Source organism: Lynx canadensis, chromosome F1, assembly GCF_007474595.2.
Source record: "Lynx canadensis isolate LIC74 chromosome F1, mLynCan4.pri.v2, whole genome shotgun sequence".
Lineage (NCBI taxonomy): Eukaryota > Metazoa > Chordata > Mammalia > Carnivora > Felidae > Lynx > Lynx canadensis.
In genome coordinates this window covers 40,522,064-40,548,829 of record NC_044319.2, presented here as the reverse complement: position 1 = coordinate 40,548,829, position 26,766 = coordinate 40,522,064, and the positions used below count along the sequence as shown (strand labels likewise).

The 26,766-nt window shown below is 56.5% G+C and overlaps 2 protein-coding genes across 6 annotated transcripts; both read left to right on the top strand.

Annotated features, from left to right (window-relative positions):
• The first annotated feature begins 1,451 nt into the window (after positions 1-1,451).
• On the top strand, positions 1,452-13,382 carry PTPN7 (protein tyrosine phosphatase non-receptor type 7). 4 transcript variants are annotated; one of them, XM_030302435.1, is made up of 11 exons: positions 1,452-1,538; positions 2,625-2,799; positions 3,332-3,515; positions 3,814-3,898; positions 5,709-5,785; positions 6,996-7,133; positions 7,514-7,624; positions 8,571-8,728; positions 10,604-10,717; positions 11,622-11,739; positions 13,127-13,382. In XM_030302435.1, the coding sequence occupies exons 2-10, from the start codon at positions 2,741-2,743 to the stop codon at positions 11,713-11,715; spliced, it is 1,020 nt and encodes a 339-aa protein (XP_030158295.1). In that variant the 5' UTR covers positions 1,452-1,538; positions 2,625-2,740; the 3' UTR covers positions 11,716-11,739; positions 13,127-13,382. The 4 variants fall into 4 exon arrangements, with proteins under 4 accessions (XP_030158295.1, XP_030158294.1, XP_030158296.1 ...); XM_030302434.1 differs by having other exon boundaries at positions 11,931-13,382; XM_030302436.1 differs by having other exon boundaries at positions 3,817-3,898; positions 11,622-13,382.
• A 1,241-nt stretch (positions 13,383-14,623) lies between these two features.
• ARL8A (ADP ribosylation factor like GTPase 8A) lies at positions 14,624-23,375 on the top strand. 2 transcript variants are annotated; one of them, XM_030302578.1, is made up of 7 exons: positions 14,624-14,895; positions 19,351-19,431; positions 19,779-19,852; positions 21,081-21,174; positions 21,337-21,404; positions 21,623-21,716; positions 22,262-23,375. In XM_030302578.1, the coding sequence occupies exons 1-7, from the start codon at positions 14,773-14,775 to the stop codon at positions 22,487-22,489; spliced, it is 762 nt and encodes a 253-aa protein (XP_030158438.1). In that variant the 5' UTR covers positions 14,624-14,772; the 3' UTR covers positions 22,490-23,375. The 2 variants fall into 2 exon arrangements, with proteins under 2 accessions (XP_030158438.1, XP_030158439.1); XM_030302579.1 differs by having other exon boundaries at positions 14,628-14,895; positions 21,646-21,716; positions 22,262-22,404.
• The last annotated feature ends 3,391 nt before the right edge of the window (positions 23,376-26,766 follow it).

Here is a 26,766-nt window from a genome sequence, read left to right as displayed (position 1 = left end):
GCCCTCTTTCTAATCCCCTCCTGCCCCCTTCTTTGATCCCCAGGGCCCCACTGCCCGTTAGTGGAGATCCCGGTGGGCTTAGGGGAACAGCTGGAGCAGAGGCCAGCCTCGGGTCGCTTTCCACAGGTTGACCAGGGATTCCCAGGCTCTCCTGCGCTCCCCCCAACACACCACGCCCTGTTCTGGGTACCACAGCCAACTACTACTCCAGCTCTGATCAGCCTCCTTTCGGGGAAACCACTCCCCAGAGTAAAGAAGGGTCCAGGACCAGCTGGCCCTGGAGGGTCTCCGAAGAGAGCCAGTTCCTGGTCCCCACTTCCAGGAGAAAAGACAGGCGCTGGGAGGCCTCCAGAGCTCCAGAGGGTTATCCCAAACCTCCTCCCCCTTAGGCCAGCAGCAGGCCAGCACCCTCCCCACCGCCCCTCCATTGTGCCCACCCCCTGTGTCTATTGTAAATCATTCCTTTTCTGCTGTCACCGTTTGACAGCTGAATCAGTAGTGGGAGGAAGAGAGAGGACGAGGATTGCGCGTGTTGGGGCTGGGAAAGGAAGGGTGTTTGGAATGTTACAAGGGAGAAGAAGCCGCAGCGAGCATGAACCAGCTGGGCTGCTGGCCAGAAAGGGGCCTGCCGAGGCAAGGCGGGGGGTGGGGGGTGGGGGATGGGGGGTGGGCAGTGGAATCTTGGACGTGGGGGCCACTTCCTAGGCCCCAGGCATCCAGATGCCCCAGAGGCGAAGAAGACGTGGGAGTCCCCCCGTGTGAGGGCCAGAGACTGTCCACTATCTGTAAGTCTTCTCAATAGATGTTAGGATTTGGGGACGAGGCCTGGAGGGCTTGCGCGCAGGGGGAAAGCCCCCCAGACTCTTCTACAAGCTGCCTCTGCCATCTACTTCCGGGCCGGCTCGTCCATCTCAAACCAGAGGCAGCTGAGAGCTGGGTTGTGGCTCAGGTCCTGAAGCTGACCCTTCTGGTCTGGCCTGGGTCTTTGTGGAGCAAAGATTCCTGCTTCCTTTCTCCCCCACCCCACTCCAAGTCCGCACCCACCTCTGCTCTGAGCAGGCGTAACCTGTGCCTGACCGTGAACTCCCAAGGCTTGAGGGGGCAAGGGCTTCCAGGACTAGGGCTCTGAGGCCAAAGCAGAGGAGTAGAAATCACTGTGTGGACAGGGCCAGCTTGAACAGGAACAATGAGGCGTTCCATGTGGGACAGCTGAGCTCTGCCCAGTAAGCAGGCAGAGGCTGAATGTGACAAAGACCCAGAGGACCTGGTCTATCCCCAGGGAGCAGAGCCTTAGACCCATGGCAAAAGTGCTGGCACACAGCCAGCCCACACCCAAAGGGGCACAGGCAAGAGCCACCCGACCCCTGGCGGTGGCTGCAGGCGCGGGAGGGCAGCGTGCAGCTGGGGTGTGCGTGGGTGGCAACAAGGAGGGGCAGAGGGAGGAAGCTGGCTTCCTGAAGCCTCCTCAGCCCTCAAAGACCAACCAACAGACAGACAGACAGCTGGCAAGAGGCAGCCTGGGGGACACAGCTGCTTCAGTAAGTACCTGAAAGGGGGGAGGAGGGGTCCCTGTGGTCCTGGGGTGGCGTGAACCCTGGGGAGACGGGAGGGCATCTCCACGGAGGGTGTGAGTAACGTCGCATTGGGTGCTATAGTGCCTGGCTGGCGAATGGGTGCTGACCCAGCTGATAGCCCCGAGGTGGGGGGGTGGGGGCAGGGGAGCCGCAGGGGGCTGCAAGGAGAGCAGAGGCCGATGAACCCCTTTCTGCTTCAGGACAGCCTCTACCATCCACATCTGCACGGGGCCCACTCTGTCCCCTCACCTCTGTCCCTTCGGGCTTAGCAACTCTAACACCGCCCCCGCTCCTCAGAAGCTGTGACCTGGCTCTGGAAGATAGGGACTGTCCCCCAAGAGGAGATGGCCCCACCACCTCCATGCCCCCTCTTGTGCCCCCAGCTGTCGCCTCACCATGCTCAAGGGCTTGGTGAGGCCATTTCCTGTGACAGTTACAGAGGCGGGAGATGGGGGGATGGGCAGAGGAGGAAGGAAACACACCCCCACCACCACCCCTAGCCTACCTCCCTGGACAGAGACCCCAGAAGCCAGAATGAACTCGGAAGCTGCCAGCGGTTAGGACAGGGTCTACAAGGGTCCCCACCTGGCTCCAACGCTTCGAGAGGCCTTAAACCTTTCATTTCAGAGAAGGCCTAGACTAGAGGTGGTTTCTGTGAGCCTTCTCTCTCCCTTCTACACAGAACAAAATTGTTTGTGTTTCCTCCCTTGCCTTCTTTCACTTGGGTCCCAGCTTAGAGCCCCTTGTACTCTTGCTTTGAGCGGCCTCTCTTCCCCTCTCTCCTTCCTTCTGGAGGCTTTCCTGCCCTCCCCCACAGTCTCTACCCCTCGTTGGGCCCCTACTCCAATCTCAGACTGCCCACCACCCTGGGTCCCCCCCCTAGAGATCCTGGCCTTCCCGCAGTGAAAATGACATTGCTGCTCGGAGAACAGAAGACACCTCAGTAAAAACAGAGGTACCAGAAAACAGGCAGCTGGCCAGGACTTGGGAGCCTTCTCCTGGCCAGTCAGACAGGCCAGAGGGCAACAGCTGAGGGCTCCTGTCTTTCAGGTGAACCTCATGGCTGAGTAAGCCTCCCCTGGGCCCAGCACCCCACCCAGCATGGTCCAGGACCGTGGCGGGGGTGCTCCAGAGCACGGCTGCCGACCTGGTCTTTGGGGGCAGCCATGACCCAGCCTCCACCCACCAAAGCACCAGCCAAGAAGCATGTGCGACTGCAGGAGAGGTGAGATCTTTCCTGGGAGTGGGGGGGGGGGCCTTCCCAGCTCTGAGACTGTGCCCCATTCCTTCCATCTGCCTCTCCAGCTCTGACAGCTGAGTCCAGAGGGCCCTCAGCTGTTGACTCCAATCTGGAAAAGGAAACCACATGTGTTCATTTGCATGCCCTTTGCATGTCCTTTACATGTCTGGGGCATAAAGTGTCACGTCAACCTCGTGCCTGTTTCCCAAACCCCAAGATGGGCTGAGTACCCAGCCCCTGGAGCAGGGCTGTCTTGGGTCTGGATGTAGATCTGACCTTTGGAGGCCAGGGAGGAATGGGCAGGGGTGGGCAGGTGGAGAGAACAGTTGGGTTCAAGGCTGCCCCGATCTGACAAAAGAAGGGCATGTAGCAGGGTCCTGAACCTGGAGCCCACTGGGCCTGTGGGTCAAGGGGGAAACAAGGAGCAGCCTCCTCAGGCGTGCCCTATAACAATAATAATGGTTAGAGCAGCGATGTTCTTGGGCACTCACTAGGCACTGGTTGTCCGTGCTTGCAGGCGAGGCTCCAATGTGGCTCTGATGCTGGATGTGCGGTCCCTGGGAGCTGTAGAGCCCATTTGCTCAGTGAACACACCCCGGGAGGTCACCCTACACTTTCTGCGCACAGCTGGACACCCCCTCACCCGCTGGGCCCTGCAGCACCAGCCACCCAGCCCCAAGCAGCTGGAAGAGGAATTCCTGGTAAGAACTTGGGGTCTCCTCGGAGTCCATCCGCCCTTCTGAATCAGAGACAGCCAGCTGGCACCATACTATCTTGGGTACTGCAGGATGCCTCCTCTTTGGGACCTCAGGAAAGAGAACCCTAGGATCAGGGGAGAAAACTGCCCCATGCTCCCTCTTCTGTCCTCCACCCCATCCAGACCTACTGAAGCCAGGAGAGTAGAGCAAGGGCCCAGCTCTACTAGATAAGGGGGGGAAGGGGGCAAAGGAGGCTGGGAAGATGTATCGGCTATATTCACTCATTTCCTCCCTCTACCAGAAGATCCCCTCAAACTTTGTCAACTCTGAAGACCTGGATATTCCTGGCCACGCCTCCAAGGACCGATATAAGACCATCTTGCCAAGTAAGAAGTGCGGCGGGCTTCAAGGGAGGTGATGCTGTCCCTGGGGCTGGACAGGTTCAGGAGTCGACACACAGCCTCAGCCAGGCAAGAGCTCCCTCACATAGAGCATTTTCTTTCAGCAGAGGAACACCAATACCATCCCCGAGCTGGGCAGGGATCATAACCACAGTGAGAATACAGCAACTCATATTTGCAGATGCTTACCGTGGGCCAGGCGGTGCTGGGAGATGCTGATGTTAACTCATTTCTCAAAACGACCCCAGGGAGTAGATTTGGAATCACAGAAAAGTTGCCTCGGGCATAACTTGCCCGAGGTCACAGCTTCTTTCTCCTCTTCCTCCACTGTGGGAAATGCCCAGCAGAGGTCTGCAGTGGCAAAGGCACCATCAGGATGGCTTCCAGAGAGAGGGCTTCGAGCAAGTCAAATGCAGGGAGGGACTCTGCAAGAGAGCAGTGTGAGAGTTTGGAGACGGGAGTCCTGGGGCTGTAAGGGGTTGACCCTGCAAGCTCAAAGGGCCCAGGGATCAGCACCTCCTGCTTTGCGGAGGCAAGCAGGAGACCCTCAGAGACTCTCCCCCTCCCCCCACTCAGAGAAGCGGAGACCCTCAGAGACTCTCCCCCTCCCCCCACTCAGAGAAGCGGAGACCCTCAGAGACTCTCCCCCTCCCCCCACTCAGAGAAGCCTTGTTTGGCCCACCCACCTCCAGCAACTCCTTGTCTGGAGGCCTTAGCTCACCACTCCCGGCTCCTGCGGTGACAGCCATTTGCCCGCAGGGGTGGGTCAGCACTCATCGAATGGCGGGGGAGGGGGAGGAGGGAGCGGCCCTTGTTCTTGATCTAAGTCTCACCAGCCTCCCCCCACTGCCCATCCCCCCCTCACCCCCCTCACTCCCCAACACTCCCCCCCCGCCCCCCCACTCCCGGCCAGGAGGGAAGTCTCCCTGCAATTCTCCTCCTCTCCCTGCAATTCTCCTCCGTCCAGAACCAAGCCAGCACTGGCAGAGCTCGTCTCCTTTCCTTACAAGCTAACTTCTTCATTCCAGCTTGGATTGGATCTCCCCACTTCGAGGGAGAGGCTGGCACGCCCAGTGGCAGAATGAAACCCGACTTTTGGTCCCACGTCACCACTGCGGGATTTGGGGCTAGTCGCTCATCCAAATCTCATATTCACCATCAGAAAGAAACTCTTCCTGGGGCGCCTGGGTGGCTCAGTCCGTTGAGCGTCTGACTCTTGATTTCAGCTCAGGTCATGATCCCAGGGTCGTGGGATGGAGCCTAGTGTTGGGCTCAGCACTGAGCATGGAACCTGCTTAAGATTCTCTCTCTCTCTCTCTCTCTCTCTCTCTCTCTCTCTCTCTCTCTCCCTCTGCCCCTCTCCCCGCCTCACGCTTTCTCTCTCTCTAAAATAAATTTAGAAAGGAAAAAAACTTTTCCTCTGTGACCCCTCTTTTTCCTCCCTTGCCTTATTGGTACCATTGTGCTCTATCCTCTTCCTGACTTCGAGGCTAGAATATTTCAGTAACTGCCCATTAGGGTCTCTGCGGCCCCATTCCCTTTCCTCAATCGTCCTGCACAGCACCACGCAGTTAGCCTTCCCCAGTTATTCCTTTGAACATGTCACTCTACTGCTCAGAACCATTCTGTGGCTTCTTCATGTCTGCATATAAAGTAATTTAGGGGGTCTCTGACCACCTGCGATACACGGGGTACTGTGATACGCACAGGAACTCACCTCTTCCTGACCCTGTTGGGAGTGCGCCTTAGTTGGTCCCCTTTTGACCTCTGACCTCTGCTGATTTTAACTTCCTAGATCCCCAGAGCCGTGTCTGTCTAGGCCGGGCACAGAGCCAAGAAGACGGAGACTACATCAATGCCAACTACATCCGAGTGAGTGGCCTAGCTGGGGCTGCCGCGCAGGGAATGGGGGTGGGGTCGGGGGGTGTGCTGTGTTTGAGGACATCCCCAGAGAATATCGTCCAGCTGTGGATTCCTGCTCCAAATCACTACTGCCATGCCCCTCCCCCCCCCAAGATGGGATAGACACCGAAGAGGCCCCAAGACACCAGCCGAGAAAACAGAACAGATGTTAGGCTGAAAAGAAGAAACCACCCAGTCTTCCTTAACGCACGTTATCACATCATCCCTGCCAACCCTTTACACATGGAGGAAGTTGCCCTGTTGAACTCACTCCCTCGTAGCCCCAGGGCTCCTGGCTCTTAGGTCTGCATGGAAGGTGCTAGCACAAATAGGAATGCTCCCCTGCCTCCCTTTTCTCTCTCTCTCTACCCTTAACTGCCTCCCAAAACAGCCCCTCCTTTGAGGAAATGGTTTAACATCAAACTATAGGAACCAGGGAGGCAAGGCGGCCTCTCTACCCCAGCTTCCCACCTCTACTGGCCCGAAGTAGATGTAAAAGTAGCGCCCTCTAGTGGCTCCAAGTGGCTAGGACAGAGGTCAGAGGTGCCAAGAGGTTGAAAGCTGTTAGCCCGGGACTCTGCAAATCTCCTATTTGCTGGCAGAAATTTAGTGAACAGTGGTCTGTCTGGATTTCATCATCTTGAGGAGCTGAGATTCCGACCGGGAGAGAAAAGGGCTAGCAAGAATGTGCCACGTCTTGCTACTAAATATATATAAAAGTAATAGTAAAAGTGAAACATTCACTCAACCAATGTTGAACACTGTTTTCTTATTTTGTGCTAGTAGAAAGCAATAGGGGAGGAAGGGAACAAACATTTCCAAAGGACCTGATAGCGCTAGACCCTCAATATGATTTGTTGAATGTGATCTGTGCTACATTCTTGCAAGATAGCTATTGTGCCCAATTTACAGATGAGAAAGCTGAGGCTTAACGGAGGCTAGGTAACCTGCTTGTGGTGGCAGAGCTAGTAAGCAGCAGAACAGAGATTTGAACCCACGTGTTCCTCCCTCCAGAGCCTGTGTCCTTTCCACCACGTGCCTTCCAGTGTGTGCACGGGTATGTCCAGGTGTGCATGTTCAGTGTCTTCAGCCTGACCCCAGGACTCCCAGAGTCCAGGATTTCCCTGGGGCTCTACTCTCACTGCTTCCCACCCTTCCTTTTACACATCCATCTCCCCAGGGCTACGACGGGCAGGAGAAGGTCTACATTGCGACCCAGGGCCCCATGCCCAACACCGTATCGGACTTCTGGGAGATGGTGTGGCAGGAAGAAGTGTCACTCATTGTCATGCTCACTCAGCTCCGAGAAGGCAAGGAGGTAGGAGGTGGAGTCACAGTCCTTAGTGAACCCAGAAAAGGCTACTTCTTACCCCACAACACATGCCCCGACTCTGGGCAGCTTGGGACTAGGGCCTCTCCTGGAAGCTGACGATACCTATAGCCAGGCCCAGCTTGAACTTCTCAGAAAACTTTCTGAGATATACACCATCGGGGCTCTCCACAGCCAGAATGGGGGGTGGGGTAAGCACTTCACCTGCAGGAGAGCCCAGCCCCTGGGTACTGACCCAGGCAGCGCGGAGCCCCTCCGATGGGGGAGGGAAATGGGGAGGGGACCCCACTTCCTTCTCTGCTGTCCTGGCCCCCCGCTCCAGCTGATAGACACTTCCCCCTTCTGACTCCCAGCTCCCTCCCTCCTAGAAATGTGTCCACTACTGGCCCACAGAAGAGGAAACCTATGGACCCTTCCGGATCCGCATCCAAGGCACAAAAGAATGTCCAGAATACACTGTGCGGCAGCTCACCATCCAGGTACAGGGAGGTCAGGCTGTCTCCAGCATCGCTGAAACTCAGGCCTGACCTTTACTGGGATCCAAGGGTTTATTCATCGAAACCTTCTTGAACGCACATCTAGAAGAAGAACTTGAGGCAAAAAGCAAGAGAATGTGGGTACCGCCCTAGTCTAACAGGGCAGAGCCAACTAGCCAAGCAGAAACCACCAGGAAGGCCCATCTGCCCATCCGTGCTGAATGGCCCAGGAGAGGAGAGGAGGGGTCCCAGAGTCATGCTGAAGGAACCACCGGAAGTCCAGGCAGATGTATAATGACACATGTGAAGTGCTTTAAAATGCCTTCTATTATCATATAGCATCTTATACTTTTCAAAGCGTTTCTTTCTCAACTCCTTATCCTCCAAGCATCCTGAGAAGCAAACCAATAAGATATCACGGTCTCCTTCTTTTTTTTTTTTTTTCAACGTTTATTTATTTTTGGGACAGAGAGAGACAGAGCATGAATGGGGGAGGGGCAGAGAGAGAGGGAGACACAGAATCGGAAACAGGCTCCAGGCTCTGAGCCATCAGCCCAGAGCCCGACGTGGGGCTCGAACTCACGGACCGCGAGATCGTGACCTGGCTGAAGTCGGACGCTTAACCGACTGTGCCACCCAGGCGCCCCAGGGTCTCCTTCTTCTAAGTAAATAAGGTTAAGGGACTTGCCCAAAGTCATATGCTAGTTAGAAGCACAGCCAGGACTTGAACTTGGGTCTTCCCCCGCTCCCTGGACAGCATTCCCTCCAGCATTTCAGAGGAGGGAATGGTGGAGTAGGATGAGCAGGAGAAGGGCTGACTTGACCTGCTCGGGGGTCCGTGACTGTCCCAGGGGGGGATTCTAGCCCTTGCCCTCCTCTGGTGCCAGAGAAGAAGGCTGCCAGTGCCCCCTACCTTGACCTTGGTTCTCATGCCTTGTTCCTATGCCAGCACCAGGAGGAGTGCCGGGTAGTGAAACATGTCCTCTTCTCTGCCTGGCCTGATCACCAGACCCCAGAATCGGCTGGGCCTCTGCTGCGCCTGGTGGCCGAGGTGGAGGAAAGCCCAGAGACAGCTGCCAACACTGGGCCCATCGTAGTCCACTGCAGGTATGTGGCCCCGCCCTCCCCAGCAGCCTATGAGCAGGTGCCCCTTTCCCTGCCATTGGGTCTCTCCTTGGAAGGGGTCTAAGAAGGACAGCACTGGGCAGGCCCAAGTCTTACCTTGGATGGGAATCTCTAGGTCATTCAGCAAGTGCTCTGTTCTCATTCTCTCCTTCATGCAGAACCTGGCCATGTGGGCTGAACATTCAGGTACAAGCCAGAGAGGGCACAGAACATCAGAAAGCTTCCCAGTCTTCTGGGGAGGGAAATAAACATGGTCCCCGGTGTTGAGAAATTCATTTATTTTTTAAATTTAATGTTTTACTTTTGAGAGAGAGGGACAGACAGTGTGAGCAGGGGAGGGGCAGAGAGAGGGAGACACAGAATCTGAAGCAGGCTCCAGGCTCTGAGCTGTCAGCACAGAGCCCGATGCGGGGCTAGAACTCACAAACCGTGAGATCATGGCCTGAGCTGAAGTCGGACGCTTAATTGACTGAGCCACCCGGGTGCTCCGAGAAACTCATTTATTCAACAACTATTGATTGAGAACGAGTTACGGTCAGGCACAGTGTTAGATGCTGAGGAGACAGCTCAGTTTCTGCCCTGCTGGGTTTATAGTCTGGTGGGAAAGACAGCAGATCAAATGATTAAGCACAGCACAGTGGGAGGTGTAGGGGAGCACAGAACCAAGTCGCCCATCCCAGACTGGCCAGAGAAGGTTTTCCAGGAGAAAGGACATCAAACTAAGCTAAAATCTGAAGGGTGAATTCATCAAGGGAAGAGTGGAAAGAGGAAGCGTTCCAGGCAGATGGAACAGCATGTGCAAAGGCTCCGAGATGAATTTTTTTTTTTTTAAGAGAGAGAGAGAGAGCACAAGCAAGGGAGAGGAGCAGAGGGAGAGGAGCTTCACACTCAGCAAGGGGCCCTACATGGGGCTCGATCCCATGCCCTTGGATCATGACCTGAGCTGAAATCAGGAGTCTGATGCTCAGCCGGCTAAGACACCCAGGCACCCCCTGAGATGAAATTTGTAAATGGACATTGCTGGGAGCAGAGTTAGAAGATGGGGGCTTGGAGGTCATGTGGGGGAAGGGAAGGAGAGTGATGAGAGAGCAGTCTGGAAGGCCAGATCACAAGGGGCCTCATAAGACTAGCTAAGTGCCATTTCAAAGGAATGCTTTGGCCTCAGAGTAAGAATCCGATTGGGGTGGGGTGGAGTGGGGTGGGGTGGGGGGTACCACGGGGGACAAGCTTATGATAAGGTAACCATTTGGGGGTACATACCTGAATAGAACATACTGGCACAAGTATAGACAGAGGGAGCCCATGAGCCTCTTCCCCACAGGGCGCACCTGGACATAAGTGTTGGGAGGTCGTGAGTGGCTTCTATCAGGGCTTCAGATAAGAAGCCTTCCCAAAGAGGGGGAGTCCTTGAAAAGGTTTTGGAACAAAGGGCAAGACACAGCAGCGTGGAGGGGACAGCTGTGGGAGGGACCCGAGGTGGCAGAAGGGGGCTGAGTGTCAGCAGCTGTGGAGATGGTGTCCTGGTCAGACAAGCAGGGCTCAAGGGCTCAACAAGGCCAAAGGCAACGCGGACAGTTGGAAACCACTGCCTGCCACTAAGCAGAAGAGAGCTCCTCGAAATGTCCACGGGGGCTGGAGGGTGACCTGGGATAGGTTTATGGTGAGGCTGGACGAAATGCAAACTGCCCCAGTGCCAGCTCTAAGCTGTGAAGGTGTTGCTACCTTCCTCCACCCTCATGGCCCCACCCCCAAAATAGGGGGCCCTAAGTCCCTACGGCTTTCTCTGTAGTTTGAGGCCTGGGCCCCACGTTCTCTGGTCTCCTGTGACCTCCCTGTCCCCTCCCTGGCTGTACCCAGTGCAGGGATTGGCCGGACTGGCTGCTTCATCGCCACCCGAATTGGCTGTCAACAGCTGAAGGCCCGAGGGGAAGTGGACATTCTGGGTATCGTGTGCCAACTGCGGCTGGACAGGTGGGTCTATGAACGTAAACAGGACTAACGACGTGAAGGAGTGGCATCAGTGCTTCCTGGGCACCAGGGCACTTAGAGGCTCATCACCATCAAGCACTTCCTTCCAGAAAGGAAAGGGCCCATTGCTTAAAGAGCGGTTTCCTTGTGCAGCTAACACCCAGGAAAGAGTCTCTATCTAAAATTTTAGCTTGGCGGCCTAGAATTAAATATGCCACTCTGCAGATATCTGAGCCTTGTATCTTTTTTGGTTTTTGGTTGTGGTTTTCCAAATCCCCTGCTCAGGGAAAGGTGGAGGGATAGGGTGTGGTTGGTCCTAGACACCAGGCGAGCACAGATACTGCACAGAAGCCCTCTGCATCTGGAGACCGGGAACCGCGGTGCCAATTCTGAGTTGCATCTCACTGAGCCATCACTGTATTTCTCTGGGCCCCCGTTTCTTCATCTAGAGAGAAACGACGGCTCCTTCCCCAGGAGCCGCGTTAAGGAATGAGTTAATGCATAGGGAACATGTTTTTCAAAGATGAGAACCTACTGTACAAATATACAGAATTATTATTTTTACTTTTAAGACAGGGAGGAAGAAACCTTGAGGCTCAGGAATATTCCTGGCCTGGCCTGAGGAATCAGGGGCCTGGCGCTGCCCCAGGAGCCGATGGGTCAGAGAGGAAAAAGTTCTCCTCCTGGGCACAGCTAGCAATGGGGCCCAGCCCTGAGTAAGGGGCGGGGGAGGGGGAGGGGCTTCGCTCGTGGGGAAGGTCTGACGGGCAGAAAAAGGAGGAGAAAGCCCAAAGGATGAACATATGTGAAGGGGTCGACAGGTTCTTTGGGAGACTCTCCCTGCAGAACTATGGGATGCTTGACTCGCCCCTCCTGTGCTCATGGTCTCTGCATATTCTCCTTGCAGGGGCGGGATGATCCAGACCACAGAGCAATACCAGTTCCTGCACCACACCCTGGCCCTGTATGCGGCCCAGCTACCGGAGGAGCCCTGCCCCTGACCGCTGGTACCTCCACCAGCCCAGGTGCCAGATCCCCCCACGCCTGGGCAGGTGGTTCTGGGGAAAGTGGGCCTTGTGATCTGAGGGATCCCCTGGGCGGGCATGGGGAAGGGGTGCTTCCTCAGCGGGCACATGCGGTCACAGGAAGTTGCATCGGCAAGAACGGGGACCAGACTCCAGGTCTTTACCACCGGCCACTCTTCTGCTTCCTCTAGTAGCCCCAAGTGGACACTTGGGGGAACCTCCCGTGTCTCTCTGAACTTCGAGCTAGGAACTGGCATTTATGAGACAGCCGAGAAAGGACCAGTGTCCCAGTCTTGTCTAAAGTGTTCTGTGAGCTTCATCTCTCCGTCTACGACATGGGCATTAGGTGCTTTGCTGCCATAGGGAAAAGTAATCAGAGAAGCTCCCAGAAGCCGCTCCAGCTGTATCCCCTTCCTGGGCCTGGCAAGAGAGTGATCCCCAAGATCATCTTCCACCTGGGCCCTGCCCAAGACCTGGCCAGATGCGGGAGCTGGGAAAAGTCTGGTCCTGACCGTGGCCAAGTTCTCAACCTCCCGGCAGTGACTTTCCGCTTCCTCACCCCACATCTGTGAGGGCTGGATACCCCCCAAAGAGAACAAGGACCCAGACTACCCCTGTGCCCACACCTGTGTCCTGGGATCAGGCTACAGAGGTGACCAGGCCAGTCATCTGAGACTTTTGGAAGAGGGAACGTGTGGCAACCCCTCAGAGGCCCAGAGGGCTGCCCCTGCCTCCATAATTGCCAGCCACTCACCCCAGCTACTCCCGAGAGAGGCCCAGCATCTTCTGTCTTCCTTTCATGACCTCAGAAGGTACCCTGGGTAACAGGAGGTATAAAAGAACGAACGGTGAGGAAGAAACAAGGAGCAAGAAACAAGAAACTCCTGCGCCCTGCCCCCATCCACCCCTGCATTTGCAGAGTACAGCTGGAGAGCCTGGCTGTTTCCATGAACTATCTGGGTGAAGCACCGCGCACAGAGACCAGGGGCCTCAGCCTGGGACCGCAGAGTTGGGACCCTCATAGCCTCTCCCAGAGAACTAACTCCTTTCATCATCTCGGCACCAATACAATTTCCAGGGCACCCAAGATCTATCTCAGGGCTCACCTACACTCTCCAGGAAGGCATCCAGATCCTTCGTCCTTGAATCCAAAATGAGCTGCCTGTGGGGATGAAGAAAGGCACCATCTCTCCGGGCACTCAGCCCCTGGGGTCTGCCTTGACTGATGCCAGCTCTCTGTGGAACCCCCCAAGGAGCTGGATCCTGGCGAGCAGCTGGGCCTCCTTATTCACGACATCGCTTCTGAAGCACGTGCAACGTTGAAACTGAGGTTAATTTTCTTAACACTTCCGCTTGGTCTCACAATGGAATTCTTCCTTCCTTACAGCCCCAGGAATGGCTCACCTGCTCCTAACCCCTTTGGGAGGCACTCGCAGCCTGTGCCTGTGAAGGAGGGCACAGAGCTCTCAAGTGCCTGATCCTGCCCTGAGCTCAGACCCAACCGGGAGGCAAGCAGGTGCGTGGCCATAGACCCACAGGTTCCCCACCCTATAACTGTGGCCCCAACCCCATTCTAGAACTTAGAGAGTACAAGCTCTGGAAAAGGAACCAAGTGGGAGAATAAAAACCTTTTGGATGACTGATTCATTCCTTCTTTCCATCTTTTTCTCAGGCCTCTTTATGGCAAGAGAGTAAGACCCCAGAGACCCAGGAATAGGCTGCCGATCCTTATCCCAGGATATGCACTTTTCTAGCAACTTCTTGAGACACATCAAACAAAGTGACACAGTAGTCGGTTTAGGAAATGGGGCAGAGGTGCACCTTAGGAGCTGGACGGGAACCTATAAAGGGCAGAGGCTAGAAAGATGATACTCTGTGATCCCTCTGCTTCAAGACCAATGATCAAATGATCATTTGGTCATCTTGGGTAGGTTTGACATATGGTTCGACAGTTTATGCACCTTTAGCCAGAACAAGAGACTACACCTGAGTGGGTTTGAAAACCTGATTCTAAAGAGCACTCCTCCTAGGTGGGAGGTTTGCCCTGATGCCTGGAACTACTGGGGAACAGCCAGCCCCTGGGTTCAGCAGCCCTGTGGCTAGGGAGGCATCTCTGCCTGCCTTATATCTCCCACCATCAGTTCTCCTCCTGAAGAAAACTTTGACTTTTACCAAAACAGGCCAACTTTTTCATCTGCTGCAGATCTCCCTCACTGGCACCCCCACCCCCCACCCCGGCAGGATTTTATCTACGAATTATGGTGATACTAGTGAAAATCAACCTCAGCCTCAAACAGCTGTTTCACTTTGGGCCAGAGGCTTCCTAAACACGCAGTTCAGGTAAACTGTGGTTAACAAAACAAGATGGAGTATTAAAACACCCAAAGACGGTTGTGACTCTCCGCTCGTTAGGCTTTGAGAGGATAAGACTCCGTCCCCAGAGATGTTCAGAGGCCAAGGATTCAGGGAACAAAAAGCCTCCATTTCTCTCCCTTTCATAGAGAGCTCATCTCCGCGTCCTGGAAAGTGGGTGAAGCATCCTTCTCCACCCTGCTTAACGGGGACCCCACGCACCTCGGGCCCACCGCCCTTTAAGAAGGAAAGGGGTGCCAGCCAGGGCGCCGCAGCCCGGGAAGGGGACCTCTCTCCCCAGTGTCCCCGGACGCCAGCAGGCGCAGGCCCTACCCCGGAGGCTCGCGGGCTCCCCGCGCACCCCACCCGCGGGCCCGGCGAGGGGCAAGGGAGGGGCGCGCGCTCGGGTGCGAGCCGGACACGGCCGGGCAGCGGCGGCGCGGGAGGGCGGCGGCGGCGGCGGCGGCGGCGGCGGCGGAGGAGGGGGAGGAGGGCGCCGAAGCCACACCCATCGGCGAGCGGATCCGGGGGCAGCGAGTCGTCGGCCGCTGCGCTCCAGCCTCCGCCCGCACCGAGCCGCGGGACCCGGGCCGCACCGGGGAGGGGCCGCTCCGGGCCGCAGCGCGAGGGCACCGAGGGGCGGCGGGCAGCCGGCACCGGGCGGGGCCGGCCGCAGCGACCATGATCGCTTTGTTCAACAAGCTGCTGGACTGGTTCAAGGCCCTGTTCTGGAAGGAGGAGATGGAGCTCACGCTGGTCGGGCTGCAGTACTCCGGCAAGACCACCTTCGTCAACGTGATCGCGGTACGGGGGCGCGGGGCGCGGGCCCGGGGCGCCGGCCGAGGGTCGGGCCTGTGTCGGCCTGCGCCGCGCCCTGGTGAGCCGGGGTCGCCGCCTGGCATGGCCGGGCACCGCCGGGCGCCGGGCGGGGGAGGAGCGGGCCCGAGCGCTTGGGGCCTAGCACGGCCCGTGGGAGACCTGGGTGGCGCGCGACCCGCTGTCCCGCCCGGGCCGGGATGGCACGGCTGGGGGCGGGGGAAGGGGGGCGAGGACACCGGCTGGGGCCCTGGGCCTGGCGGCCCCTGGGGGTCACGAGGCTGGCGGGATCCGCCGCCTGCAGAGACAGGCTCCCTCCGGTCCCCGCGCGAGGGGGCATGACGGGGCGAAAGCGCCCGGGCCTTCCCGCCCAGCGTGCGGAGGGTCGCGGGACCGGGCGGCCGGAGCGGCTTGGGGAAGGGGCCTGGGCAAGCCCAGCCCCACCCCGAGGCTTTAACCCCTCTCTGCCGGAAGGGGAAGCCCCGGCGCTGTTGAGGGGGAGGGGAGGTGTCCCCTGGGGGTAGTGGCATCAGCTGAGGCCCTTGGCACCAGCCCAGACTCCTCCTCTCCAGGAACCCGCGGCGTCTTAGCTGGGGGTCCGGGGAGGATGGCATCGGAAAGGGAGTTTGGAGTCTCCGTCTGGCTCAGAAGTTGCAGCAGGAGGTGCCCCAACCAGAGGATGAGTTGGAGGGGCGCTGCCCACTCTAGGGACACGGGAGACAGTGGCTCTGAGGGCTTTGGGTAGTCGAGACGGAGATGGGCAATTGTAAGTCTTTCACTGCCAGGGAGTGGTGGGGAAGGAGTTAAAATCTGTCTTACAAAAAGGGAAGATGGGCTCCATGGGTGTGTGAGCTGAGGCTGCGGTAATGGCTGCGGCCTGCATTAAAGAGCTTGGCTGGACTGGGCGTGTGGGGCTGAGGGAGGCTTGGGGCAGGTGCTGGGGTTGCCCCCGCCGGTCCCAGTACCCATACTGGGGTTTCTGAGAATTGTGGATTGGCCACACACTGGCCAAAAATGCCGATGATGTGGGTTAGCAAAGAAGTATGGCCGGTCAGCCCAGGTACTTCTCTGTGTTGTGGCCCATCCCGGAAGAAGAGGGCCCCCCTGATGGATCTCAGCATCCCAGAAGGAGCATGGCCTGAGGCAGGAGGGCAGAGGGAAGGCTGGAGGCTGGAGCTGCGGGTACCCCACGGTCACATATTTAGGCACTGGCTTCCTTTTCCAAACATGTTTTGCGGAGGACTCCTGCCCCTTTCTCCACCCAGTGGTTCCTAGTTCCTCATCCGACAGGCCAGGACCTTCAGGCCCCTGCTGGGTTTTTTGGCATGATAGTCTCCTAGCCAACATGTGCCCCTGGGCTCCTGTCTGAGAGTTTGGCCCCTAGTTAGATTTGGCATTGACTTGGGCTCTTGGGCCCCCTTGGGCAGGAACATAACACCGGGGCTCTGATCCTGCAGGCCTGGGTGGCTTGGCTTCTAGGCATTTAGATCTGGGAGACGTCTCCAGGGTAAGGCCAAGACGAGGACCAAGTTGTTGCTGCTCTAACAGCTCACCCTAGGTGTCACCTCCAGTCCCCAGGGAAGCCACGCGCCTGGGCAGAGATGCACAGGTACCCAGGTGGGTTCCGGTTCCTCGTCAGGAGGGCCTCCTCTAGACCTGCATCATATCCAAAACAGGATCAGACCCAGGAACAGAACCCAAGAGTCACATATTACACTGCCAGGTCAGAGTTTGGGTGATGTACAGCTCTTAGCCCATGCATTCCCCCGTTCGCTACTCAACTTGCCACTTCGGCTCACCCGAAGGGCTCACCATCCTAAAAGTGCCAGCAAAATTTCCCTTTAAAGAGGCCTTCCAAGAAAAATCACCCCTTGTGGACTTCCGCGGGAGTTTTAGGATCAGGGAAACTGGTGTTCTCCGATCCTCCAGGGCTCCCGCACTGGCATTTCTGCCCACCTTGTGTATAACCACGGTAGAGTGTCTTTCAGAAAGAAATGAAGAATCGGGACCCCTGGCCTTTGTTCCCATGCCCACCGCTGACTTTCTGAATCACCTTTGCCCGCTCATTTGTCATCTGTTGGTCTCAGCTTTTTTCCCATTTGGCTTTTTCTACTCCCCCTATGAGGTCTGACTGTAAATAGAAGTTGAGTTTATGTGTCTAGCTACTCAGCAGGCTAATGTGAACTGGAAAAAAAAAAAATTATACAGAGACTTCACAGTCCTTCTAAGCACCTAGAAGCATTCTGTTGAGTTCCTCTCAAAAAGTTGTGATGTAGAACGTAGGAGATGTTTTGCCTGAGGGAAAAAAAGAGAGCCATTTTCAAATATTTAAAAGTGTGAAAGACTGTCCTATGGAAGAACTACTCTTGGGGTACCCAAGTCTTTGGAACAAGGGATGGAAGTTATAGGAAGATGGATTTTTGACTCATTATACAGAATTTTCAGACAGTTGGAGCCCACCCAAGAGGGAATGAGCCAGGGGGTATTCAAGTCTGAGACAAAAGGTTACTTCCAGCCACTAAGTGAGGCGCTTGTGAGATCAGGAGGCATTAGCAGGGAAATGAAGTCATAACCCGGTTCCAGCTTAGCTTTGATTCACAGCTGAACTGGCTATTTGGGTCCCGGGGAGCCTGGTTTCCCGAACGTTTTCCTAGCCCCAAATCCCATTCTGCCAGGCCAGGCTTTTTCATGTATATGGGAGCCTGTGAATCTTCCACTTGCCAGAGACGCCAGATGGCTCTTCATGCGATACCCAGACCATTTCCATTTCCAAGCACTTTGTGAGCCTTATCTGCCAGTCTCTAGGAAACAAAAACCCTTGTCCCCATTTCACGGGAGGAAGCCGTGAGGCCCAACGAGGTTGAAGTGTCTTGCCCACGCTCCTCCATGTGAATGGTTAATAAAAACTGGGCTTTCTTCTTTAGACCCTTATGTTCTTCAGCAGCCCCGATGGGGAGGAGTGGACTTTGGTCCAGAGGGTGCCCCCACCCCCACCCTGGCACCTTGCTGGGGTTTGGATATTAGACCACATGTATTTAGGGCCTCTTTCCCTCGGTGATTCCTAACTTTTAGGGCTCTGGGACCCTTTTGATAACTGATAAAAATTAGAGACCCTTGCCCCAGAGAAGTGTCCATACAAACAAAAATTTTGTACATGCACATCGGGAGCAATTTCAGGGGGTTTACGGACTCTCTGCAGTGCATCTGTGGCCGTTGGGGTGGGAACCCTTACTCTACCTTGTCATGAGCATGAGCCATAAGGACTCCGTTCTCACTTGCAAGAACTTTGGTGAATGAGTTTGGGTGATTCCTCTGGATAAAAGGGAATCGATCGCTCTCATTTGGATGGATCCTCAGGCAGTCTTCATTCAGGCCTACAGGCTCTGAATAAGAAATCGTCATCTCCTACACCTTGGCTAAGGGTCAGAGCCCCTGACTTCCTTACGTGACCTGAGGCAAATTATTCCTACCACCTAGTGGAAACAAATGGCATGGTAGAGAGACAAGGGCTGTCACCCTCAGATTCAAGGGTAAGCAAGTCCCATCTCCTGCACCTGAGGAGGGTGGTTGTAAGCAGAATTGTCCTACATGTGAACATGGAAATGACCTTGGAGCAAGTTTGGTCTGGCCTTCAGGCCTGGGCTAGTTTAGAGCAAACATCTTGGAGACAATTTAGAGGAGGGAGAAATGACGATCGTTTGAATTCGAGAGTGGGTCATGGGATATGGAGTTATAGTCAACTCCTAATGATTCAGCAAACATCTGCTAATGTTGTTAATGGAGGCGTGGTTCCCCTCCCCAAGAAGCTCTCAGTCCATTGGGGAGACACATAAGTCAACAGGGAGTACAGAGTGTGGATTATCCATCCTAACAAATGGAGTGTCGTACAAATAGACCACAACCACCGGATAATCCAGAAATTACTTGGTGGGCATTGCACGTTGGGGTGGCCACTTTGCCTTCCCTCAAAATATTTGCTGCCAGTTTGAAGATCTGTCTCCTTCCCTTGAGATCCCCCCTCACTGCTTATCATGAGCTGCTTGAAGTTCTTTTGTTGGGAGGTAATTCTTCTGCTCCACTGGAGACTAAGTACAATAAAGGGGCTCCTGTTCCAACAGAGAGATGTAGGTTAGACTTTAGGAGGAATTTTTTCCCCGGTCTGGGCTGCGAGACTTTGAGTTTGCCTGAAGAAGACAGGCCTCGTGTTCATGGGAGAGCCCCAGGAATCGGGTGAACACCTGAGTTGTTTATGGCCATCCTCCCTGAAACCAAGGGACACTCAGGAGATGGCCCCATCCCCCCACCCCCAGCAGAGGGGTGCCTGTGAAGCTCGGGCCTGGCCTCTGCCTCACTCTTGCAGCCTTGTGGCCGTGGCCACCAGAGGTGGCGCATCTGGATTCTGTCAGTTGTTACCCCTTTTCCAATTCTGACTCTTCCTCCCAGTCAGGACAGTTCAACGAGGACATGATCCCCACCGTGGGTTTCAACATGCGCAAAATCACCAAAGGGAACGTGACCATCAAGGTGAGCGGCAGGAAGCCAAAAGTCTGGGCACAGCTGGGGCCACAGAAGAGCCCGTGTGTGCCTGTTGGGGCCGGGCACCCGGAAGGGAGTTGGGGAGGGCATCTGCGACCCCTGCGGGGAGAAGCTGAAGGAAAGCCGAGGCTTGGATAGTGCGGAAAAGAGCACAAGACTTCTGAGGCAGTCAGAGGGGTGCAGAGACAGGAGGACCGGACAGCACGTGAATCCTGGGGCAGGGGGGTGGGGGTGGTGTGTGCAGGGAGTAGGGGAGTGGGGAGGGGGACTTGGGAGCCAAGATGGGTTTGATTGCCTGCTTGCTGCTGAGACCGTGTCACCCTCTTCTTGCTCAGCTCTGGGACATTGGGGGACAGCCCCGATTCCGCAGCATGTGGGAGCGCTACTGCCGAGGAGTGAGTGCCATTGTGTAAGTGCAGGGCCAGGCTGGTGGCAGGACTCAGCCTCACCTGGCTCCCCGCCCCCCCCACCCCCCCCCCCCGCCCGCCCCGGCCCCGCAACCTCACTACCTGTAGGAGCCACAGGTCCAGAACTGGATCCATCAAAGTGCTGGGTTCACAACACACTGTCCGTACACGGCCGGCCTTTACTTTGTGTGCAGATAAGAATATCTGTGAAACACTCTGGGCACCTCCCGGCCAATCTGAGAACCAGAGCATCAACCGGCTCAAAGTACCTGTGTCTCCCTGCCTCCCCCCAGTTTAGAGTCACCGCTCTCCTGACTTTTGTGCGATTTAAATGGCTCGTTCCCTTGCTTTTTAAAAATAATTTTATCTCACATGTGTATGCCCAAACAAAAGATTGTTTTGTTTTCATTGTTTTTTACCTCATTTAAAAAACATTTTTTTGGGGGGCGCCCGGGTGGCTCAGTGGGTTGGGCATCCGACTTCGGCTCAGGTCGCGATCTCGCGGTCCGTGAGTTCGAGCCCCGCGTCGGGCTCTGTGCTGACAGCTCGGAGCCTGGAGCCTGCTTCGGATTCTGTGTGTCCCTCTCTCTCTGACCCTCCCCCTGTTCATGCTCTGTCTGTCTCTGTCTCAAAGGTAAATAAACATTTAAAAAAAATTTTTTTTAATTATTTTTAATGTTTGTTTATTTTTGAGAGAGAGAGAGAGACAGGGCGTGAGCGGGGCAGGGTCAGAGAGAAAGGGAGACACAGAATCCGAAGCAGGCTCCAGGCTCCGAGCTGTCAGCACAGAGCCCGACGCGGGGCTCGAACTCACGGACCGGGAGATCGCGACCTGAGCCGAAGTCAGTCGCTCAACCCACTGAGCCACCCTGGTGGCCCTGACCTCATTTTTTAAAAGTATCTTGCTGCAAGAAAATCTTCTGGGGCATCCTTTGCTTTTTTCTCACTCACCCATAGCTAGTCTTTCCCTGAAGACTTAAGAGGGTCACTTTGGGAGGGATTTACACATAATCTCAAAGAGCCAAGCTTCACCCCCTGCATGACAACTTCTTCGGAGGGGACTTTGGACGACGGGATAACGGCAGGCCCTGGAGGAGGCCTAGATAGCCCACAGATCAAGAGGTGACCAAGCCCAAACAAGAGGTTTGCTCCCGCAAGCAGCAGGTCCTTCTCGTCCTACCTCTCAGCCTGTAGTGTCAACCTGCTTGTCCCCACCCTGCTGTCCCCCAGGTACATGGTGGACGCCGCTGACCAGGAGAAGATTGAGGCCTCCAAGAATGAGTTGCACAACCTACTGGACAAACCCCAGCTGCAGGGCATTCCGGTCAGCAGCGCATTGGAGTGGGGGGGGGGGGGGGGGAGCCTGCTGGGAAGTCACTGGGGGCCTGGCCTGAGGCAGGTGAAGGCCAGGCACGGTTGAGGTGGGGAGAGGAAACAGACGGCCTGGCCCGGCAGCCCTGGACCTAGTCTTTGTCCTCCTCTGTAGGTCTTAGTCCTGGGTAACAAGCGAGACCTTCCAGGAGCACTGGATGAGAAGGAGCTGATTGAGAAAATGTGAGTTTGGCTACTCTTCTCTGTCCTTCCTCCCTGCTCCCCCGATTTCCCAGGCCACCGAGAGGGAGACGGCTTCCTGCTGCTCTCAGTATTCGCCACATGGTGGCAGCAGAGCGTACCTTTCCCGGAGCCTCGCCCTCCCCATTGTAACTCCTGAGCAAGCAAAGGACTCTGGCGCCCCCAGCCCCAGGCCCCCTGGGCAGTCCTAGCCTCAGCAGGTTCTACTCTGGTTTCCCCCCAGGAATCTTTCTGCCATCCAGGACCGAGAGATCTGCTGCTACTCCATTTCCTGCAAAGAAAAGGACAACATTGGTGCGCGTGGGTATGGGGGAGTTGCTGGCATTCTGGGAAGAGCCCGGGACAGGGGGAGGAGCGGAGAGGCACTTCTGGGTGTTCTGGGGCAGTGACTCTCAAAGGTTTTCACTCCACAACCTTCCTTGAAGCCCAAAGCTCTATGGTTCTCCTGGGGTAGGACAGGCATCGGGGAAGCTCAGAATCTGAGCATCACCCGGCTCTGCCCTCTACTGGTTGTATGATCTTAGGCAAATCGCTCCCTTCCTGGGGCCTTGCTTCCCCCACTGTAACGGTCACAGGGTTAGATCAGGTGATTCCCAGGCCCCTTCTGGCTGTGACGTCCCATGGCTCCGTCCTTCACGCCACCCAGATGCCCCCCGCCACTCATCTGGGGCTGTTTGGAGCTCGATGGCTCTGGGCTTTTGCTGCCCTTAGAGTTGATCCCCAGTTGCAGTTTCGGAAGCCCTGGGCTTAGGCCACTCCCTAAGATGTTTGTTCCACCTCCCCCGTCGGCCCAGCACAAACTAGAAGGCGTATAAACCTCTCTGTCGTCCCCCACCCAGATATCACCCTACAGTGGCTTATTCAACACTCAAAGTCACGGAGAAGCTGAGACTGCAGTCCTTCCCCCTCGGACCAGGGACCTGCTGTCATCCAAACCCGAAGCCGAGCTCCCCGCCCACCCTGCCGTCCCCCCTAAGCCCGTCCCTCCTCACTCAGCGTGGGGAGGGACCCTCTGGGGATCCCAGAGTCCTGTTCTGCTGAGGTTTGAACTCCTGATTTTATTGTAAAATAAACCGCTCCCATTCTGGCCCCCTAACCTCTCGCCCTTCCCCTTCCCTCTGCCCTCTGCCGGCCCTGCTTCCGGCCCCTTAACAGCCCTGGCCCCATAGCCCCTGCCCTCCTCTCTCCCGTGCCCCACTCCTACACTGCCCTTTTCAACACTCTTCTGTTGTTGTCCTGTGTGTACAGTATATATATGTATATATATTTTAATTTTTTAATTTAAGCAAAGACTAAAATCAACCATTTGATGCTGCAGGGGCCCGTCAGGACCCGGGAGGGGGGCGGTCTGGAAAGAAGGAAAGAGATGCGGGGTGGGCTTGGGGCAGGTTCAGATTAGGAAAGTGAAGGCTGGCACCTGGGGGGCAGGTACCAGCCAGGGCACTGGCGGCCATCCCCATGTCGCGTTCATTTCCACTTCCCGATCTGGCTTGTCCCCGTAGTGCTTGAACGTCACAGGCTGACTGCCACCTCCGGAGGTGCCCCTGTCTGCCCCCCTAGCCTCAGTAGGGCCACCAGGCACAACCAGGTGCCAGAGAGCACCAGGCGGAAGGGGCAGGAGGCCAGCCCCCCGGGGCGCCCCAGCAGCCCCTCCTGCCCGTTCCTGGCTCCCAGCTCCTGCCCCTTCCTGGGGCCCCCAACTCCATGGGCCACCTCATTTTCTGTTCTCATTTTGCAGAGTTGCACAAGGAGAGAACTCAGCATGGGGGGTTGGTTCTTTGGGTTTTGTTTTCTGTTGGTTTATGTGTTTAATTTAATGATTTGTAAAGTGATGTTCCTCTTCCTTTTTTACACTTTTCAGCTCATATTTAACCTCTGTTTGGAAAATGATTCTTGTAACTGTACATTTTTTTGCCTCCTAACAACACGAATAAATGACCAGTTTTGTGTCGGGGGGGTGTACGGGGCTGGTTATTTGTCCGTTAGATGCCACGGAATGACTGGCTGGCCCGCACACTGGGCACAAACAGCCACGGAGAGGGAGGCACGCGCTCACACCGGGCACACAATGGCACTTCACACAGCCGCCTCCCGCACGTGTGCCGGGCCTCGCCGGGCCTCCTTCTCCCTCCCTCGTCAGACTCGCATGCGGTCGGCCCTGAGCTTCCAGCTGCCAAGTGGAGCTAAGGAGGAAGTCTGTTTAAGGACCTGCCTGGGGCTGGGGTCAGCGTGGCGGGAGTGTGGGGCTGCATCCCGATGTGTGCGGGGCTGCGCCTCCCTCGAGTCCGTTCAGAGCCCTACCTGCAGCCACAGCGAATTGTCCTCCAGGGGGCGGTGCCGGGCCTGCAGAGCCTGACGGCTTCCCCCCTTCCCTGCTTCTCTGTTGGTGTCGGTGCCACCGGTTTCTTGGGAGAGAGGCCGTACCCTTGTTCCTCTGCCCAATCCCAGTGTTTTCCCTACTTGACCCCAGCCTTCAGAGCTGGTCCCCCCTCCTCCTTGCCCACAGCTGCGGCTTCTGAGCCTTGCAGGCCCAGCTTACCCAAATCCGGGGCCATCTTGACCCACTTTTGCAGGAAAGCCCCGCCTCTCCCCTGCTCCGCCCCCTTCAGCCTCCCGTCCCCCTGGAGAATAGAGCAGGCCCCTACAGCAGCTCTGTTTTCTGGTCCTCTAGTCCTGCCTCTGCAGGAAGTCACTTCTGCAGGAAGAAGGAGCCATGGTTCCCTTAGATGTGGGAGCAGGGATTCCATTGCTTTGGCCTCAAGGGTCCTGGGCCTGCCCTATTGGCTCTGAACTTCACCTATTAGCACCTATTGGCTCTGAACTTCTTGGTGCCCCGGGCTTCCTCCTGAAAGTAGTTTATAGTCAGAAATGACTCTGGTGGGGGGGGGGGTGCCTGTGTGGCTCAGTCGGTTAAGCGTCAGACTTCGGCTCAGGTCATGATCTCGCAGTTTGTGAGTTCGAGCCCAGCGTCGGGCTCTGTGCGGACAGCTCGGAGCCGGGAGCCTGCTTCGGATTCTGTGTCTCCCTCTCTCTCTGCCCCTCCCCTGCTAGTGCTCTGTCTCTCAAAAATAAATAAATGTCCAAAAAAAATTTTTTTTTTAAAAAGAAAGAAATGACTTGCCTGGAGAGGCAGTTCCCCTTTACCAGAGGAGTTGGAGGAAAGAATGTGGATGGAATTTGGCAAATGGGGTGAAGTGGTTTTAAGGTGTCTTCTAGCTCCTAAGGAATAGGAAACGTGCCCCCTGGTTAAGGAGGTTGAAGGTGGGACCAGGCTGCCCCCGTGCTCTCCTGGCTGCAGAGGTGGCAGGAGTTGCCCTTGGCCTAGGAGGCTGGAGAGGCCTGACGGTCACTCATGTGGGGAGCAGGACGGGGCAGGTGTCAGGGCAGACCTGCCTTTCCCGGTCCTGAATCCCCCGATGAGGGGTGACATTGGAGGTTAGACAGGATGAGCTACTTACCAGCAAGCAGGCATCATCCTACCACAGCGCCTGCACGCAGCAGGTGCCTAATAGGACCTAAAGAATTTGTGGAAGTTGGACCGGGAACAGACTGTGCGTATATATGTAAATCACCGTTTGGGGCCCTTTCAAGTCCCAAAGCCTGGATGAGTTTTGAGAGTACCCTGGCAAGCCTGCTCTGTAGTACTAGAGAATTCATTTCCCAAAAGGAAGGAAGAAAAGGTGCCAGGCGTCATGCCAGATGCTTTAGATATCGTGTCTCGTTTAATGACTGTACTCCTCTGTGAGAGAGGGGTTGTTCCCATTTTACAGATGAGGAAACTGAGAGGCTCAATGACCACGTCCGGTCCCATTGGAGGGAGGTGATTCTCAATGCAAAGTGCTCGTGCTCTCTGCCCCCCCCACTCCCAGCTGAAGGGGGAGGCTCCGTGGATTGCCCTCCCCCCACCCCCACCCCCCCACCCCCCCGCCTCGGGGTCTGAGGGCTGGTCTAAAGTCTGCCCCGAGGGGGAGGGAGAATGTCTGTGCTGCCTCTGAGCATCCCAGCTCAAATCCACCACCCGCCAGTGTGCCAACCCGCCCCCCCACCAGCAGCCTGGGACCCCTGAGCAACAAACGCCACATTGTTCCCCCAGCTGGCCCAGGCCGGAGGGACAGTGGCTCTTTCCCAAGGCCCTGCTGGCCTGCTGACTAATCTTGCAAGCCATTCACGTTGGCAGGCATGGAAGGCGGGGCTGGTGGCAGGGCCTCGAGACACCATCTTCCCCCTCTCATCAGCCCTGAGCTGGCCGAGAAGCAGGGGTGGGGGGGGTGCCCTCTGGAAAAGTCCCCCCAAACAGGATGTCAAGGTGCCCCCTCCCCTGCCCTCAGCCTTCCATCCTCGGCCCTCTCCCCGTGCCAGACTTCACCTCAGTTCACCCCGGGCCCCCTCCCTACATCCCATGGGAAGCTACTGGTGCGTCTAGAACGAGGGTGGGGATGGGGGTAGAGAGGGAGTTGGGCGGGGGTGGAGAAAATGGCCCCCGTATCCTCAGTGCCGCGAGCCTGCCTTTGGCTCCCTCTCCAACCTGCCCCCCCCACACACACACTCATCTTAAGTTTCTACGGACACAACTGAGGGCTTCGGTCACTGTGGCAACAGGTCTGCTGAGAAATGGGTGGGTGTCACTCCCCAGCACAAAGAGTGTGTGCATGGCAGTTCCATCACTTAGCAACGGCCTCCCTCTCTCTTGGCGTCACCCGTCCTGGGGGTGGGTGCCAGGAAGAGAGAACAAGGCCATTAAGATCCCCAAGAGAGGGGGGGAAGGAGGCTTGGGTCGGGGCCGGGCTGAGGCCAAGGGGTGTGGGTGGGGTGGTCAGAGGAGAAAGGAGCCCAGTGCGCTCAGCAACCTCTGTCCCTCATCATCCCTTCCGAGGCCCCGTGCAGATGTTCTAGGTGGATCTGGTGGGCAGAAGTCGCCACTGGGACCCAGAGCTGCACTTGAGACAAAGCTGGGCTTAGGAGGCAGGGAGTGTCCCTTCTGGTTGAACCTGTGCCAGATCCTCGAGGCCCAAACAGGGTTAAGGGGGGCTGTGGAAGGACCCCAGAGGGGTACCTGGCGGAAGTGGGACACCTGGGGCAAGACCAGCGGGAGGAGTTGAGGGGTTTCTGGGGGCACAGGACGGAGCTCTGGCCGCCAGGGAGGGGTGTGGTGGGGGCAGGGTGGGGGCAGACAGGGAGCAGGCAGCTGGGCCATCTACGGGCAAAACAGTCTGTTCTAAGAAACTGAAAAAGAGCAGCTCTCAGAGTCAGAGAGGCTGGAAGGCCCCGGGCTCACCGAGGAAGGCTGCTGGTTTCTCTAAAATGGGGGCTTTGTGGAGGAGGAGGAACAGAGTGGGGGCTCCAG